This window comes from Marmota flaviventris, chromosome 3, assembly GCF_047511675.1.
Source record: "Marmota flaviventris isolate mMarFla1 chromosome 3, mMarFla1.hap1, whole genome shotgun sequence".
NCBI classification, from domain to species: domain Eukaryota; kingdom Metazoa; phylum Chordata; class Mammalia; order Rodentia; family Sciuridae; genus Marmota; species Marmota flaviventris.
In genome coordinates, this window is record NC_092500.1 from 7,990,225 (window position 1) to 8,006,490 (window position 16,266).

Consider the following 16,266-nt stretch of genomic DNA (forward strand, 5'->3'; position numbering starts at 1 on the left):
CTAAAGTGCTTGTTTGTGGCTATTGTTATAGTCTTTGTGGCCTTACAGGGCTGACTGGAAAATTATGGGCCAGTGTTGCGGAGTTAACTTTCAAAAGGCTGGATCAAATCCAGTTTTTTTCCTCTATCTGCAACTTGTAAGAGCATCTCAAGTTTACTATCAAGATTTTGTGGGCTGGGGATTTGGTTCAAGCGGTAGCGTGCTCGCCTGGCATGCGTTCGGCCGGGGTTCGATCCTCAGCACCACATACAAACAAAGATGTTGTGTCCGCCAAAAACTAAAAAATAAATATTAAAAAATTCTCTCTCTCACTCTCTCTTTAAAAAAAAAAAAAGATTTTGTGATGCCATTAAATGAATATTTTGTAAAAGAAAATATTTTGTAAAACAAAGTGTTCTCACATTTAAACCTATAAACCCTAGATTATAAAATAACACACATACCCCAAACAATTCTATATTGTTTCATAGTATATTTTAAAAATGACAGTAACAAATGCTTTCCCCTTGTTGGGGAATGACAAATGTCATTTTCAATGAATAGAACCTTAAAAAGTAACAGCATCTTGTCCAAACTGAACTTATATAATTGCACAGAAGTCATACAAAGCATTAATACTAACAAAGACGGTATACCCAAGAGGCCTTGTGTCCAGTAGGGACTATGACCTGAACAGCAGAGATGATACTCCAAGTTCCTCAGTGACACATAGGAAGAGACAAGATCAACCAGACCGGTGTGGTTTGACTATGGAATTCTGCCACAATGTTAGAATGCGATGACCTTCACCTTTTTATGACTCCTAGAACATGAAAAATGCTTCAGCTTAAAAGTAAGTTTTGGGGCTTAAAACTTACCTTTCCTGCTTAAGGTTTGGGTTATGGATCCAGATTGAGGAAACTAAAATTTAAAAAAAAGTTAACCAGGGCCAGGGTTGTAGCTCAGTGGTAGAGCACTTGCCAAGCATGCGTGAGGCACTGGGTTCGATCCTGGCACCATATAAACAAAATAAAGGTACTGTGTCCATCTACAACTAAAAAAGTATTAAAAAAAATAAAAACACCTTCCATATGGGGTCCTTTATGGTGCCACCATCTTAGGCCCTCATTCAATTTCTAACACACAAATAAGTAACACTGTCATACTAGCTGAAGGATGGCAGATGAGTTCCAACTTGAATTCCAACACTTTTATGGGTAGGTTATCGAAACATTGTTACACAGGACCCTGAGATCACTAGATCGATAGACTGGTGGGAGGGTTCTCTGTGTGTCACTGTGATCTGAGGGGCACAGGTGAGGGGAGAGGCAAGCACCTGTGTTTCATAGCTACAGTCTCCTTATTAATAACAAAGCTGAAGAGGGTGTGCATTATAAATATCTGGAAATACAGAGCAGCTAAATTTGTTTTAATGAGATACACTGTCCTAGGTTCTATCCTCAGCACTGCAAAGAAAAGAAAGAAAGAAAGAAAGAAAGAAAGAAAAACAAGAGAGAAAAAAAGGAGAGAAAGAGAAAAGACTATGAATGTTCTAGAAAGGGTGTATATATTTTAAGCCACCATCAAAGGCACACCTTCTGAATTTGGAGAAGTGCTTTTTTTTTTGGTACTAGGGATTGAACCCAGAGGCACTTAACCCCTGAGCCACATCCCAGATCTTTTTATTTTTATTTTGTGATAGGGTCTTGCTAAGTTACGGAAGCTGGTCTTGAACTTGTAATCTTCCTGTCTCAGCCTCGCAAATTTCTGGGATTTTAGATATGTCAACTACGCCAGCTTTATATACATTTTTTGAGACAGGGTCTAGTTAAATTGCTGGGGCTGGTCTCCAGCTTGTGATATTCCTGCCTCAGCCTCTCAAATTACTGGGATTACAGGCATGCTTCATCATGTCAAGGTAAGAAGTGAATTTGTAATTTGAGTATTCCTACTGTTGTGTCTCTAATTTAAAAAACTAAAAACAAGAAAACTTAGCCCCACCCTCCACTTCTAGTTTCCTGAGAAGAGCAATTTCTGAAATAAATTCATAAAAGCATGTGACACTGCCTATCCAGATATGCTTCTTTCATTTAGAGGGTATAATTGATGATACAACCACATTTCTAAATGCAGTGGAAAAATTCCAATGACAATATCTGGAGAAGGTTTTTTTCTTTTCATTTTTAAATTTTAAATAAAAGTTCTCAGTAGGAAAGCCTGGTAGTATATGTGAAATATTTGATTATTATACTTTTGACTGGAGAAAATATAGGGTATGTCTGTGGCATGGCTAAGAATGAATAAGATCTCTGCACTGTGAAAAATTACCTGTTCAACAAATCCTAATATATATTAGACAGCTATGAGATCTTCATTATGTTCTAATAGTCTGACTCAAACGCTTAGCTATTATGGTTAATCTGGTTAATTCAAAGGACAATGTATGGTGGCGCAGGGACTATAGACTCCAGTACTTCTGTAGAACTTTTCTGCCTGATGTCCAGGTGAAGACCACAGAAAACGAGTTACGGGATGAAAAGGAAATTCTGTATTCCAGGACTTAAAAAGAATAAAGGAGGGTTGGGGCTGTAGCTCAGTGGCAGAGTGCTTGCATACGTGAGGTACTGGGTTCGATCCTCAACACCACATAAAAATAAACAAATAAAATAAAGGCATTCTGTCCATCTGCAACTACAAAAAAAAAAAAAAAAAAAAAAAAAAAGAATAAAGTACAAAGGCTAGGTGAATGAAAAGCCAGAGTGGTGGGTTTATGCCCCTCCCTTTCTGTTAGAAAGCAGCACAGACTGAGAATTGGAAGAAGGTGGGAGGGCAGGAATGGGGATATAGCCTCCATTGGTGCAGCCTCCATTCCCACAGCCACTTAGCTAACATTAGCAGAACCAGGCACTTGTGGATAAGTACTGTCTGTCAGAATGTGATCTCTTTCACTTTTGTTGTAACATTATCTTTGTCTCTTGTCTGTTTTTGGCTCAGTACGTACTATGGGCAAACTTCTAGCACTAGATTACTAATCCCTTAGCCTTGAGCTTCCTTAACACAAATATGAAAAAAAGAAAACCACAAACCCTTGAACCATTATGTTTTGTACATTGGGTTTAAAGGAGGTGAATGCACTGATCCTTAGAAATTCCCTCAAACAGAAGCTTCTGAATAAACCATCTTTAGTAATTTAGTTCTTTCTGTTCATTATACAGACTGAGTTGTTGTATTGATTTTATATATATATAAAAATCAGAGCTAGAGGAAACCACACCATTATTTTGACTTTAACAGGGTAAGTGGGGGATCTGCTTTTGGCCAGTGCAGTAATTTCAAGAGTAACTTATGAGGTCAGTGCATTACCTGGTGTGGTGGCCAGGTATGGTAGGACTTAAATGTAATCCCAGGTAGGCAAAGGCTGGACCAGGAGGATTACAAGTTCTAAGCCAGCCTGGGTAACTGAGTAAGATCCTGTCTCAAAATTAAAAAGATGTGGGGATACAGCTCAGTGGTAGGTAGAGTGCTTGCCTAGTATATGTGAGGCGCTAGGTTCTAGTACTGGGAGGAGAGGTGGGAAGAAAAAGAAAAAACAAAGTAAATAAACTGTGAAGGAGCCAGGTACAGTGGCATGCCAGCAACTCTGGAGGCTGAGATGGGAGGATCACTTAAGCCCTAAAGTTTAAGACCAGCCTAGGTAAACAACTTATCTCAAAAACAATAACAATAACAACAACAACAACAAAAAACTTATAAAGGAATCAGGGATGCCTGGGAAAGGAATCATCTTTAAATTGAAGAGAAGAAATAGTTGGAGGTCTGGATCTGTAAGAGACACACATTCTTTTCTTTCTGTTCGGTTTTCTTCCTTATGAAAAATCTAAACACTTTCTAGGGCTCAGGCAATCAAATAGCAAGAAAGATTCAAAACTATTTTGTTCAATAGCTCATGTTGCTGAATCTGGACTGTGGCTGAATGGAAAGGATGCCAGTGCCCCTGCAAATTCATGTGGCTCCAGTACATAAGCAGAATATGGAATATGGAGGCAGGAGTTATGAAAGGTATGTGCTGGCCATCCAAAGTCACTGACATGTAGCTCTCAGCACAGGCAGAGACCCTGGTGATTAGCTCAAAATACAGGCATCATATATCTTATGACATCAGTGAAAGTAAAGAAAAGAAAGGACCTAGAGAGAAGAGAATTTTCCCTATGTTTAAATGTGTTAAATGGAATGAAATGACTTATATAACCATATTTTACGTTTAAAAATTAAACTTGTTTGGATCATTAATTCTACAGAATTAATGTTACTAAAGTCATAGTAAGAAATCATTCCAAAATTCACTTTTCCATTTTTCCATCTACTTAGAAAAGCTCATGTAATGATTACACACATCATATATAGCTGCTGCACTCCCAAATAAAACATGTGCATAAATATGCATGGAGACTCAGAATGCACACATGCAGGGATGCCTGCACGCCTGTTTTGAACCTGAGATGCATCTGAGTTGCAATGGGGGTCATGAGGTTCTGCTGCAGATCTGCTCAATGTCATTTATCTCTTTGGGACAATCTGCAGAAAGGATGAGAGGGGAGTCCCGAGTCACCACTATATCATCCTCGATTCGCACACCAAGACCTCGAAACTTCTCTGGAGCATCTCTGTCATCCTCTGGAATATAAATGCCTGAGAAGTAGAGAGAAGAGTGCATTGTTCAGCATGGCAGTAACTGGGTGATTCTGGGCAAGTTAATATGAGTTATAATTCTTTATCTGTGTCTGTATCTTAAGCCTAACAGAGTTATGAGGATTTTTTTTTTTAAATATTTATTTTTTAGTTTTCGGCAGATACAACATCTTTGTTTTGTATGTGGTGCTGAGGATCGAACCCGGGCCGCACGCATGCCAGGCGAGCGCGCTACCGCTTGAGCCACATCCCCAGCCCGAGTTATGAGGATTAAATGAGACAACACATTTAACAGCGCCTGGCACATAATGATCAATAATATGGGATATATCATTACTAGAATTATTATCATTACAATCATCTTGTGTATTAGTCTACAGGCTTTACATGACAATGTTGATCATGATTCCCTCATAGTCTACTGGCTCACGTAGGACACTAAAGTTAGTTACTTAACTTATGAATATGTCTATACATGCTGGGAACTAGCAGATTATATATGTACACTCCCTTTGCCTAATGCTCCTCTGGAAAAGGGCATGTGGCTAAAATAAAGATAAAATATATATTAAATGTGTTTAAATTGCATTTAAATATTTATTTAGTGATTATTAGCCTTAACAAGCAGAAACTGTTGAATAGTCATTAAAGTTTTTTTCCCCACCAGGCACAGTGGTGCACGCCTGTAATCCCAGTGGCTCATGAGGCTGAGGCAGGAGGATTTTGAATTCAAGGTCAGCTGCAGCAATTTATCGAGGCCCTAAGCAACTCAGCAAGATGCTGTCTCTAAATAAAATATAAAAAAGGGCTGGAGTTGTGGCTTAGTGGTTAAACGCCCCTGGGTTCAATCCCTGGTACAAAAAATAAAAAAATAAAAAGAGGATTCAAAAAATCTAAGGAAGAATCCATGTGCACCCATTTACTAACAAGATTAGACTAATTAGACTAAAGACCATCTAAGACCAGAACAACAAATGACTGGGTTCAAAGGGTTGTATGAAATACATTTCCAAGCAATAATTTTTATAATTTAGAGGTTAAAACATTAATCTAAAGTTATGATCTTCTTTTCACCATGAAAACAGTGTCTGTTTTTACAAATTAACTCTTGGGGGTCTAGGTATGGAGCTCAGTAATATAGTGTTTACTTAGCATGCATGAGGCCCTAGATTTGATCCCCAGCACTATTATTTACTTAAAATAAATAATTAACTAATTAATTTAAAAAATAAAAAAATTAACTCTTGGAACATTAATCTTCCATACCATTTCTCTTTTGTATTCTGTCTGACACCTGGTATCACTTCAATCAGGAAACCTATTTGACTGAAGCTTATAAGAAAGGAGTTGAAGACTAAGCAGTAGGATAATGCTGGCTAGTTCACTGTAGCTTGCAGGGATGTTGCATTTGAACATGGAGAGTCTGTAGGTCTCTCTGCCTGCACTCACTGGGTTTTGGAAGTTTGAGCAGTCCACTACTAACAACTGGGAGAATAGCACAAATTGGCCCTGGCAAAGGCAGAATCAAAAACAGATTTATTTTTTAATATCTGCTTATAGAAAGCATTCACCATCTGTTGTTTATTGGAGAAGTAAAATTAAACAAATTATGTGAAAAAAAAGGTAAAAGAAATTAAACAAATTGTGTGATGTTAAATAAGAAAGTTAAAGATAAATCTAAAATGAAGTCACCTCTGCACTGGAGAGATCCACCCTGTCCCTCCTGTCCCCTGTTTCTTTTTATATAATTAATTATGTTGGTTCAGGTAAAAACAAACAATCACAGTATTATTTGTCCTGAAAGGACCGAGCTCCTCACCTGGTTCAATTGTGATCACCATACCCGGCTGCAGAGGGAGAGAACGGGGCATGTCTGGAGTATCATGGACATCCATCCCAAGGTAATGGCCTACATGGTGAGGGCAGTATTTTCGAGCAGACTAGAAGAGATAATAACCACAGTTTTATTAGAGCAAGGACCTCTTAAGGGGCAAGTTGGGCATGTTTAAATCAGTGAGATTTGCATTAATACTTTCCCAATGGTTCTGCTACTTATGCCTAACCTGTCCTTGGGCTATTGCTTAAGAGGCCTGATAATGGGTCTGGGGAATGTAACTAACATGTGCCTAGCTTCTGCTTATATGCAATTCTGCCAATGACACTAAATCCACATTTCCATCTCACTAAAAATCTACTAAACACTTGCTGACTTGGGGAATCCCAGTAATGACTATGACAAATGAAAATCTCTTTCCTTGGTTAAGGGAAGATGACCATATTAGGATCCTTTTCTTTTCAATACTCTCACATCTCTCTCAGGAAGCCTACTCTGGTCACCCTAAGTAGGTTACAGCAACCTGTGGAGTAGGCATAATTATTAGGCATTCACTAGCTTGGATATTTCTATCAGTTAATTAAAGAAGTGTAAGCCTAAGTAACAGAAAATTTATAGCTTCTTTTTTTTTTTTAAATATATTTTTTAGTTGTAGTTGGACACACTATCTTTATTTTATTTATTTTTATGTGGTGCTGAGAATCGAACCCAGCCTCTCCCAGGTGCTAGGCGAGCGTTCTATTGCTGAACCACAACCCCAGCCCCAATAGTTTCTTTCTTTCTTTTTTTTTTTTTAAAGAGAATTATTTTTTAATGTTTATTTTTTAGTTTTCGGCGGACACTACATCTCTGTCTGTATGTGGTGCTGAGGATCGAACCCGGGCCGCACGCATGCTAGGCGAGCGTGCTACCGCTTGAACCCCAACAGTTTCTTTTCTTCTCTCTTTTGCAGTACTGGGGATTGAACCCAGAGCCTTGAGCATACTAGGCAAGCACTCTACCACTGAACTACATCCCTCGTCCTCTTTAAAAATTTTATTTTGAGACAGGGTCTAATTAAGTTGCTGAGGCTAGCCTTGAACTTTCAATCCTCCTGCCTAAGCCTCCAGAGCGTCTGGGATTACAGGTGTGCACCAGCATACCTGGCTTTATAGCTTCTTTTCTATTTCTATTCTTTTCTATTCTCTTCTTTGCTTCTGTTCGATTAGAGCAGCCTGAACTTAGAGATGAAAGATGCTTAATGGTCTATCTGGCTTGACCACTTAGCATATTAATTTTAAAGCTGAGGTTTTACATTTTTAGACATCATTACATTTTGGGAGCAGATAAAATTTATTAAAGACAGGCTTTTGAACATAGTGTTAAAATCTCAACAATGTCACTCAAACAACAAACATTCTCTCCTCTGACCTTCAGAATCATCACGAAAGGATTGAGAGTTAACTTCTCTTCTTTTTAATGTCCTTTCCTACCCATTATGAACCAGACTTCATTTTGTTTTCTGAACATTGAGCTGGTCACGCAGTAAGTCAAGAATCAAAATGTGCTGCCATCTTCTGGAAGATGTTAAGTACTGATTCCTTTTGTTTCAACCAATGTTAAAGCCAAATCCTTTCTACAGATAAAGAATACAAAGATCTTTTCTTTCTTTCTTTCTTTTTTTTTTGGTGGTAATGGGGATTGAACCCAGGGCCTCTTACTGAGCCACATCCTCAGCCATTGAAAAGTTGAGACAGGGTTTCACTAAATCACCCAGGCTGGTCTTGAACTTGCAATCTGTTTGCCTCAGCCTCCTGAGTTAGTAGGATTATAAGTGTCTACTTAGCTTTATATAGGGTAAAATAGAGCAGCATGTTGGCATTCTTGAGAACTGGGGTCAAGAGAAGGGAAGTACCTTGAAAGCATTTTCTTTGCTGTTCTTCATGAGCCCCAACTCTTTAAGCTTCTGTCCTATTAGCGTCAACATCATGCTGTAGATATTCTCCAAGCTTGTCCCAGGGGAGCAGAGGGACAGACAAGCCCTCTGGATCTCTAGAACAGCTTCATAGAGTTCTGCCTGAGCTGCGGTGAACCTATGAACAGGAAAGTAAAAGACCTTAAATTCAGAATAATCAGATATTGCAAGAACTTTGCTTCTGTTCGATTAGAGGAATTCTAGGCTGCTGTTGCTGAGGCATTGTTGATACTTGGTAACTACTGAAACACCATTACTAAGAGAATCCTGAACTCCTAGGTGCTCAGTAGGAGAGTGACACTCCTTCAAGCTGGGGCAGCAACACAGCCTCTCCTTCAGATGGTTACTAGGTGCTTATTAATGAGCTGAGATAATATATGTATTCTCATATACTCTTGATGGGAGTGTAAATAGTATAGTCAATTAAATCAAAGGCCTTAAAGAGGGCTAGGGTTGTGGCTCAGCGGTAGAGCACTAGAGCACTCACTCACATGTACAAGACCCTGGGTTCGATCCTCAGCACCACATAAAAATAATAAGTGAAATAAAGGTATTGTGTCCAACTACAACTAGAAAACAAATATTTAAAAAAGGCCTTAAAAATAAATTGAACTTTTGATTCTGCTCAAAGAACCCATCCTTAGAAAGTAATTGAAATTCAAAAAAGTTGAATGTACAAATATATTTGTTTTTGTAATATTTGTAGGGTATAACTGCATAATTTGATGAACTCTAATATAATGATTAAATATAACAATATAGTAATATAAATGAACACCTATGTACCCCCTAGGCTCAACCATTATCAATATTTTTATAATTATGTCATCTATAAATGCACTCAGACCTCATCCCACAAAGTACTATTTTATTTATTTTATATTTACTGGGGATTGAACCCAAGGGTACTTTATCACTGAGCTACATCCCCAGTTCTTTTTATTTTGAGATGAGTCTTGCTAAGTTGCTAAGTTTGAAGCCCCCAGGGTGGCTTCAAACTCATAATTCTCTTGCTTTAATCTCTGAGGTTGCTGAGATTATAGGAGTGTGCCACTAAATAATTTTTTGAACCGTCCTTTTTTTGGAGACAGAATCTTATTTGCTATGTTGCTAAGGGTGGCCTTGAACTCCTGGACTCAAGTGATTCTCCTACCTTAGATTCTGAAATAGCTGGGATTACTGGAATACAGAGTAGCTCCTGGTTAAAATTTACATACCCTGAAATGTACAATCTGAGATGATGATTTTGACAAATGAATATATCAATATTCATGAACATAGGGACAATGAACTCCCAAATTCTGCTGAGTCTTCCTTCTACCTCTGTCTAAGAACCCACAGGTACCTCCACTGAGTAATTGTCTTGGTTGCTTCTATACCTAAACCAGACTTGAGTCCCAACACTCTCTGAAAGGTTAGGTACAAAGCGTGATCCACTGGAGCTGGGGCTATTGTGTGTGAGGCACTGAGTTCAATCCTTAGCACTACATAAAAATAAAAATAAACAAATAAAATAAAGGAATTCTGTCCATCTATAACTACCAAAAAAAAAAAAAAAAAAGCAAAGTGTGATCGATGAGGAGATATATAATACTCTAAAAAGAACTGCATGGAGTTTTCCAATATATACAGACAAAAATCTGGGACTATGTATGGGATGGATATTTACAGTGTGGGATAATGGCAGAAGGAACACAGAATTGGATCAGGCTGAGTTTATTGTTATAATTTCACTAAGCAAGAGATTCTGGATTCAGTGTTGAGGTTTAAGGGGGCAGAAAAGCTCTAACAGTTTGGATGGTTGGATGGAAAAAAACATGGACCAAAAGGTAGCCTACAATAAACAAACTCAAATGCCAGACCTAGAGAAGGAATTCTGTCTCAAAACTGTATTGTAAATCCTGCCTGAATTTCTAGTCTGTCTGTCCTATAGGTTTTGAACTCAAGGCCGCATCATCAACTCCTCCTTGAGTTTCTGGCCTGCTACCTGCTCTACAAAATTCAGACATGCCAGACCCTCAACTGCATGAGTCAATTTTTTAAAGTCTACCTACCTTTATATACATAAACACACATCTATGCACAGTCATGAATGCCATTTGGTCAATGATCAACTGTATATGTAAGAGTGGTCTCATAAGATGATAACAGAGCTGAAAATTCCCACTGCCTAGGTGCCATCACAGCCATCAAAATGTCAGTGGAATACATCTTATGTGTAGTGATGATAGAATAAACAAACCTACTGTGCTGCCAATTGTCTAAAAATATAGCACATACAATTATGTTCAGTATGTAATACTGACTAATGCTAATAAATGACTGTTACTGGTTTATGTATTTAACATATCATACATTTATTTATCATTATTTCATTTAAATGTTTAAATTTTATTTCTTTTTGGACTAGATATTGCTAATATTGACTAGAATAGTCTTGAACTGTTGGACTCAGGTGATCCTTATGCCTCAGCCCCAGCCTCCTGGTGAACATTCCTAAAACCTGTCAGACTTTCTATGACAAGTGTGGTAAACAGTAACTTCATAAAGTGACACAGTACAAGAGGGGCAAGGATTCTCTATATGCATAGGGAAAGTGGCATTGTGACAGGAAACAGAGTGGCTGTGGCGGGGCAGACTAAGGTGATTTTTCAGGAAAAAGCCTAAAACTACAAAGATTGTGCTGAGGCTTGAGTGTGTTGAGCCTAAAAGCAGATCTAAGAGAATGCTGGTTTTTAAGAGATGCAAGCATTTTAAACTGGGAGGAGATTAAAAGAGCAAGGACCAAGTGATCCAGTTCTAAGCTTCATTGTTTTATTATGAAGATAATAAAATGCTAAGGTTAAATTCATTAAAAAAAAAAAAAAGTTGACTGTAATCCAGGCATTGTGGTGCACACCTGTAATCTCAGCTACTCAGAAGGTTGAGACAGAGGATTGCAAGTTTGAGGCCAACCTGGGCAATTTAGTGAGACCCTGTCTCAAAATAAAATAAAAAAGCCTGGGGATGTAGCTCAGTGGTACAGCTACCCTGGGCTAAATCCCCAGTACTGCACACACACACAAAAAAAGCTGAATGTAAACAGTCTGCTATGTTACAATGGCAGCAGCTCTACATGACCCACGTGACTGCATCTCTCAATTACATCAAAAGACCATATTGGCTGGGTGCAGTGGTGCACGCCTGTAATCCTAGTGACTCAGGAGGCTGAGGCAGGAGGATTGCAAGTTCAAACCCAGACTCAGCAACTTAGCTAGGCCCTAAGCAACTCAGTGAGACTCTCTCTCTAATAAAATATAAAAAAGGGGGGCTGGGGATGTGGCTCAAGCGGTAGCGTGCTCGCCTGGCATGCGTGTGGCCCTGAGTTCGATCTCCAGCACCACATACAAACAAAGATGTTGTGTCCACCAAAAACTAAAAAAATAAATATTAAAATTCTCTCTCTCTCTCTTAAAAAAAAAAAAAAAAAAAAAAAAAAAAAAAAATATATATATATATATATATATATATATACATACATATATATAAGGGGCTGGGGATGTGACTCCGTGTTTAAGGGCCCCTGCATTCAATCCCTGGTACCAAAACAGCAACAACAACAACAACAAAACCCACATATTGAGCTGGTAAAATGGAATATAGCCATACTTACAAGAATAAAACTAGATCCCTATTTGCTACTCAGCACAAAAGTCAATTCAAGAGGATCAAAGGCTTAGGCTTAGGAATTAGATGAGAAACTTTGTAACTGCTAGAAAACACAGGGTCAAACACTGGAACATATAGACACAGGCACTGACTTTCTTAACAAGACCCCTAAAGATTAAGAAATAAAACCAAGAATCAGTAAGTAGGATGGCATTATATCAAAAAGCTTCTGCAAAGGAAACGAGAATGAAGATAGAACCTGAAGAATGGGAGAAAATCTTTACCAATTATTTCTTGGACAGGTATTAATATCCAGAATATATAAAGAACTCAAAAAACCTAATGCCAAATAAAATAAAATCAATAAATGGGCAAAAGAACTAAATGAGTATTTCTTTCTTTATATATTTTATTAGTTGCTCATGACAATACAATGATCTTGACATATCATACATTTGATTCAAATGGGGCATGAATTCTCATTTTTCCACATGTACAGATTGCAGGATCACATTGGTTATACAGCCACGTATATACATACAGCAATACTAGTGTCTACTGTATTCTGCTGCTCTTCCTATTCCCCCTCCCCTTCCCTCCCCTCCCCTCCTATCCCATCATATATTTATATTTTAGTTGTAGTTGGACACAACATCTTTATTTGTTTGTTTGTTTATTTATTTATTTATTTATTTTTATGTCGTGCTGAGGATTGAACCCAGGGCCTTGCATGTGCTAGACAAGCACTCCACCACTGAGCCACAACCCCTGCCCCTAAATGGGTATTTCTTTTTCTTTCTTTCTTTCTTTTTTTTTTTTTTAAACATTTATATTTTAGGTGTAGATGGACACAATGCCTTTATTTTTATGTGGTGCTGAGGATTGAACCCGGGTCCTGCCCGTGCTAGGTGAGCGCTCTACCACTGAGCCACAATCCCAGCCCCATGGGTATTTCTTAAAAGAAGAAATACAAGTGGCCAACAAATATATGAAAGAATGTTCAACATCCTTAGCAATCAGGGTCATGCAACTCAGGAGGCTGAGGCAGAAGAATGGCAAGTTCCAGGCCACCCTCCTACACAACTTAGGGAGAACAGGTCTCAAGGTAAAAAAATGAAAAGGGCTGGGGATGTGGCTCAGTGGTTAAGCACACTGTTGGTGGGTCTATAAATGAGAACAGCCATTTAGATAGCAGTATGAAGAGTCCTCAAAAGACTAGGAATAGAACCACCATAAAACCCAGCTTTCCCACTCCTTGGTATTAATCTAAAATGAAAATCAGCATATTATAGTGATGTAGGCACATCAATGTTTATAGCAGCTCAATTCACAATAGGCAAGTTATAGAACCTACCCATGTGCCCATCAACAGATGAACAGATAAATAAAATGTGGTATATATGCGCAATGGAGTTTTACTCAGCCATAAAGAATGAAATTATGGCATTTGCTGTTAAATGGAAAACATCATGCTAAGTGAAATAAGCCAGACTCAGAAAGTCAAAAGTCAAATATTTTCTCTCATATTTGGAAGCTAGAGTGAAATAAGGAGAGAAAACAACAACAACAACAACAAAAAAAAAAAAACAAGTAGAGAGAACATCATGAAAATAGAAGGGAAATTAGTGGAGTAGAGGAAGAGGTTTGAGGGAGAGAGAGGAGGAACAGGAAAAAGGACCTACAGAAAGGCACTGATCAAATTATGTGCATATATGAGTATACCACAGTGAATTCCACCTTTATGTATATCTATAAAACACCAATAAAAAATAACAGTAACTAGAAGGAAGACCACTGTAGAAGAAGAAGGGGAATAGGGGCAGGGAGGAGGTGAGGTAAAGTGGAAATATAGGGATTAAAATGGAGCAAATTATATTACATGCATGCATGAATATGTCAAAATGAACACCACTATGTGTAACTATAATGCACTAGTAAAAACATTAAAAAAAGGCTACAATGAATGATTGACCTATACCATCTAAATGTGTGAGTATACCCCATTATGTTCACACAATGATGAAATCACTTAAGGAAGCATTTCTCAGAATATATCCTCACTGTTAAGTGACATGTAAGTATTTGTACATACATACACACATACCCACTGGGTCTGTTCCTCTGGAGAATCCTGACCCACAGATCCGTAAACCTACATTATACAAAACATTTTAACCTTCCCAGAAAACTTTCTTGCTTCTTTCTCCTTCCCTCCCCTCTCTCTCCTTTTCATCGTATTGGGGATTGAATATAAGGGTGCTATACCACTGAGCCGTATCCCCAGTTATTTTTGAAAATTTGAGACAGGGTCAGTGCTGGACTTGGATTTTCGATCCTCCTACTCAGCCTCCTGTGTAGCTGACAGGTGTATTCCCTGTTTCTATTTCTAATTAATACCCCTTCTTCCAGAGGCAAAGACTGTCTTGATAATTTCATTCATCCTGACCATTCTGTGTATCATATGATATGTACTCTTCTGTGTGCAACTTTCTTCTTCGAGCACAATGGCTATGTAATTTATCTAATCAGTAGAATATTTTTATGGTTGATCAGTATTTCATTATTTGAAACTGCATATTGTATACCATAAGTTGCATATTCATTCTTCTGTTGATAGATATTTGTTTCCAGGTTTTGGCTATTGTGAATAAAGATGTTATAAACATTCTTATATGTGTCTTTGTGGACATGTTTTTGTTTCTCTGAGGTAAATACCTAGAAGTGGAATTACTAGGCCAAAGGGTCAGCATTTATTTAACTTCATAAGAAACTGCCAAGTTTTTCCCCCAAAGTGGTTGTAAACATTATACACTACCACTACCAAAAGCAAGGTATCACAGTTTCAGTTGTATTGCTTTGTTGCCAATTGTTGGTATGGTTAGTCTTTAATTTTAGCCATTTTAGTAGTAATGTTATCTTATTGTGCACTTTAATGTGCATTTCTCCAATGACCAACACTGATGAATACTTTAAAGTATGTACAGGTCATCTGTATATATTCCTTTGTCAAGTGTCTGTTTTAAACAATCTTCACTGAATGAAAATTATATCCTAGTTTTTTTTTTCCTTTTTATTTTTTGGTACCAGGGATTGAACTCAGGGGCACTCAACCACTGAGCCACATCCCCAGCCCTATTTTGTATTACATTTAGAGATAGGTTCTCACTGAGTTGCTTAGCACCTTGCTTTTGCTGAGGCTGGCTTTGAACTCATGATCTTCCTGATTCAGCCTCCTGAGCTCCTGGGATTTCAGGCACGTGTCATTGTGCCTGGCATATCCTACTCTTTTGCTTGCCAATTATCTTTTTTTTTTTTTTTTTTAATCAGACTTTTTATACCTTTATTTTATTTATTTATTTATATGTGATGCTGAGGATCAAACCCAGTGCCTCACACGTGCCAGGCAAGTGCTCTACCACTGAGCCACAGGCCCAGGCCCTTGCCAATTTATCTTTTTTTTGGTACTAGGGATTGAATCCAGGGAAGCGTTACACTGAGCCACATCCCCAGCCTTTTAAAAAATGTTTTCTTATTTTCAGACAGGGTCATGCTAAGTTCTTAGGGACTCACTAAGTTGCTCAGGTTGGTCTTGAATTTGCGATCCTCCTGCCTCAGCCTCCCAAGCCGCTGGGATTATGGGTGTATGAGAAGCACTTGGACTCACACATCTTTTTTTTATTAATAATTTTTTAGTTGTATTTGGACACAATACCTTTATTTTTATTTATTTATTTTTATGTGGTGCTGAGGATCAAACCCAGCGCCTTGAATGTGCTAGGTGAGCTCTCTACAGCTGAGCTACAACCTCAGCACCCCCCACATCTTTATATGTAGTATTTTTATTAGTATTCTATGTGAAATACATTGTAATTTTTTTTTTTGCTGCTTCTTTAACCTATAGGTTATTTAGAATGCATTCACTTATTTTCATCTATTTGGAGATTTAAAAATATTAGTGGCAGTTTGGGATGCTGAGGTGGGAGGTACAAAGTCAACGTCCGCAACTTAGCAAGTCCCTAAGCAACTTAGTGAGACCCCTGTTGTCAAAATAAAAAATAAAAAAGGGTGAGAATGTAGCTCAGTGGTAAAGCACACCTGGGTTAAAAAAAAATACGAGTGTGTGTGTGTGTGTATGGGTGTGTATCTTATTGTAACAATATTT

The 16,266-nt window shown here is 38.0% G+C and overlaps 1 protein-coding gene and 1 pseudogene across 2 annotated transcripts in view; one reads left to right on the forward strand and one right to left on the reverse strand.

Annotated features, from left to right (window-relative positions):
- Window positions 1–16,266, reverse strand: part of Xpnpep3 (X-prolyl aminopeptidase 3) — an 82,282-nt gene that overhangs the window by 22,608 nt on the left and 43,408 nt on the right. Inside the window, exons 8-10 of one of the 2 annotated variants that reach the window (XM_071609453.1) lie at window positions 8,397–8,574; window positions 6,488–6,608; window positions 4,589–4,668 (exon numbers count right to left, since the gene is read on the reverse strand). In XM_071609453.1, coding sequence (XP_071465554.1) covers window positions 4,589–4,668; window positions 6,488–6,608; window positions 8,397–8,574 — 379 coding nt within the window. Of the gene's footprint in view, window positions 1–452; window positions 4,669–6,487; window positions 6,609–8,396; window positions 8,575–16,266 lie in introns of those variants that run through there. The other variant, XM_027927264.3, reaches the window with a different exon arrangement.
- Window positions 8,855–11,259, forward strand: LOC114086471 (large ribosomal subunit protein eL42-like; annotated as a pseudogene).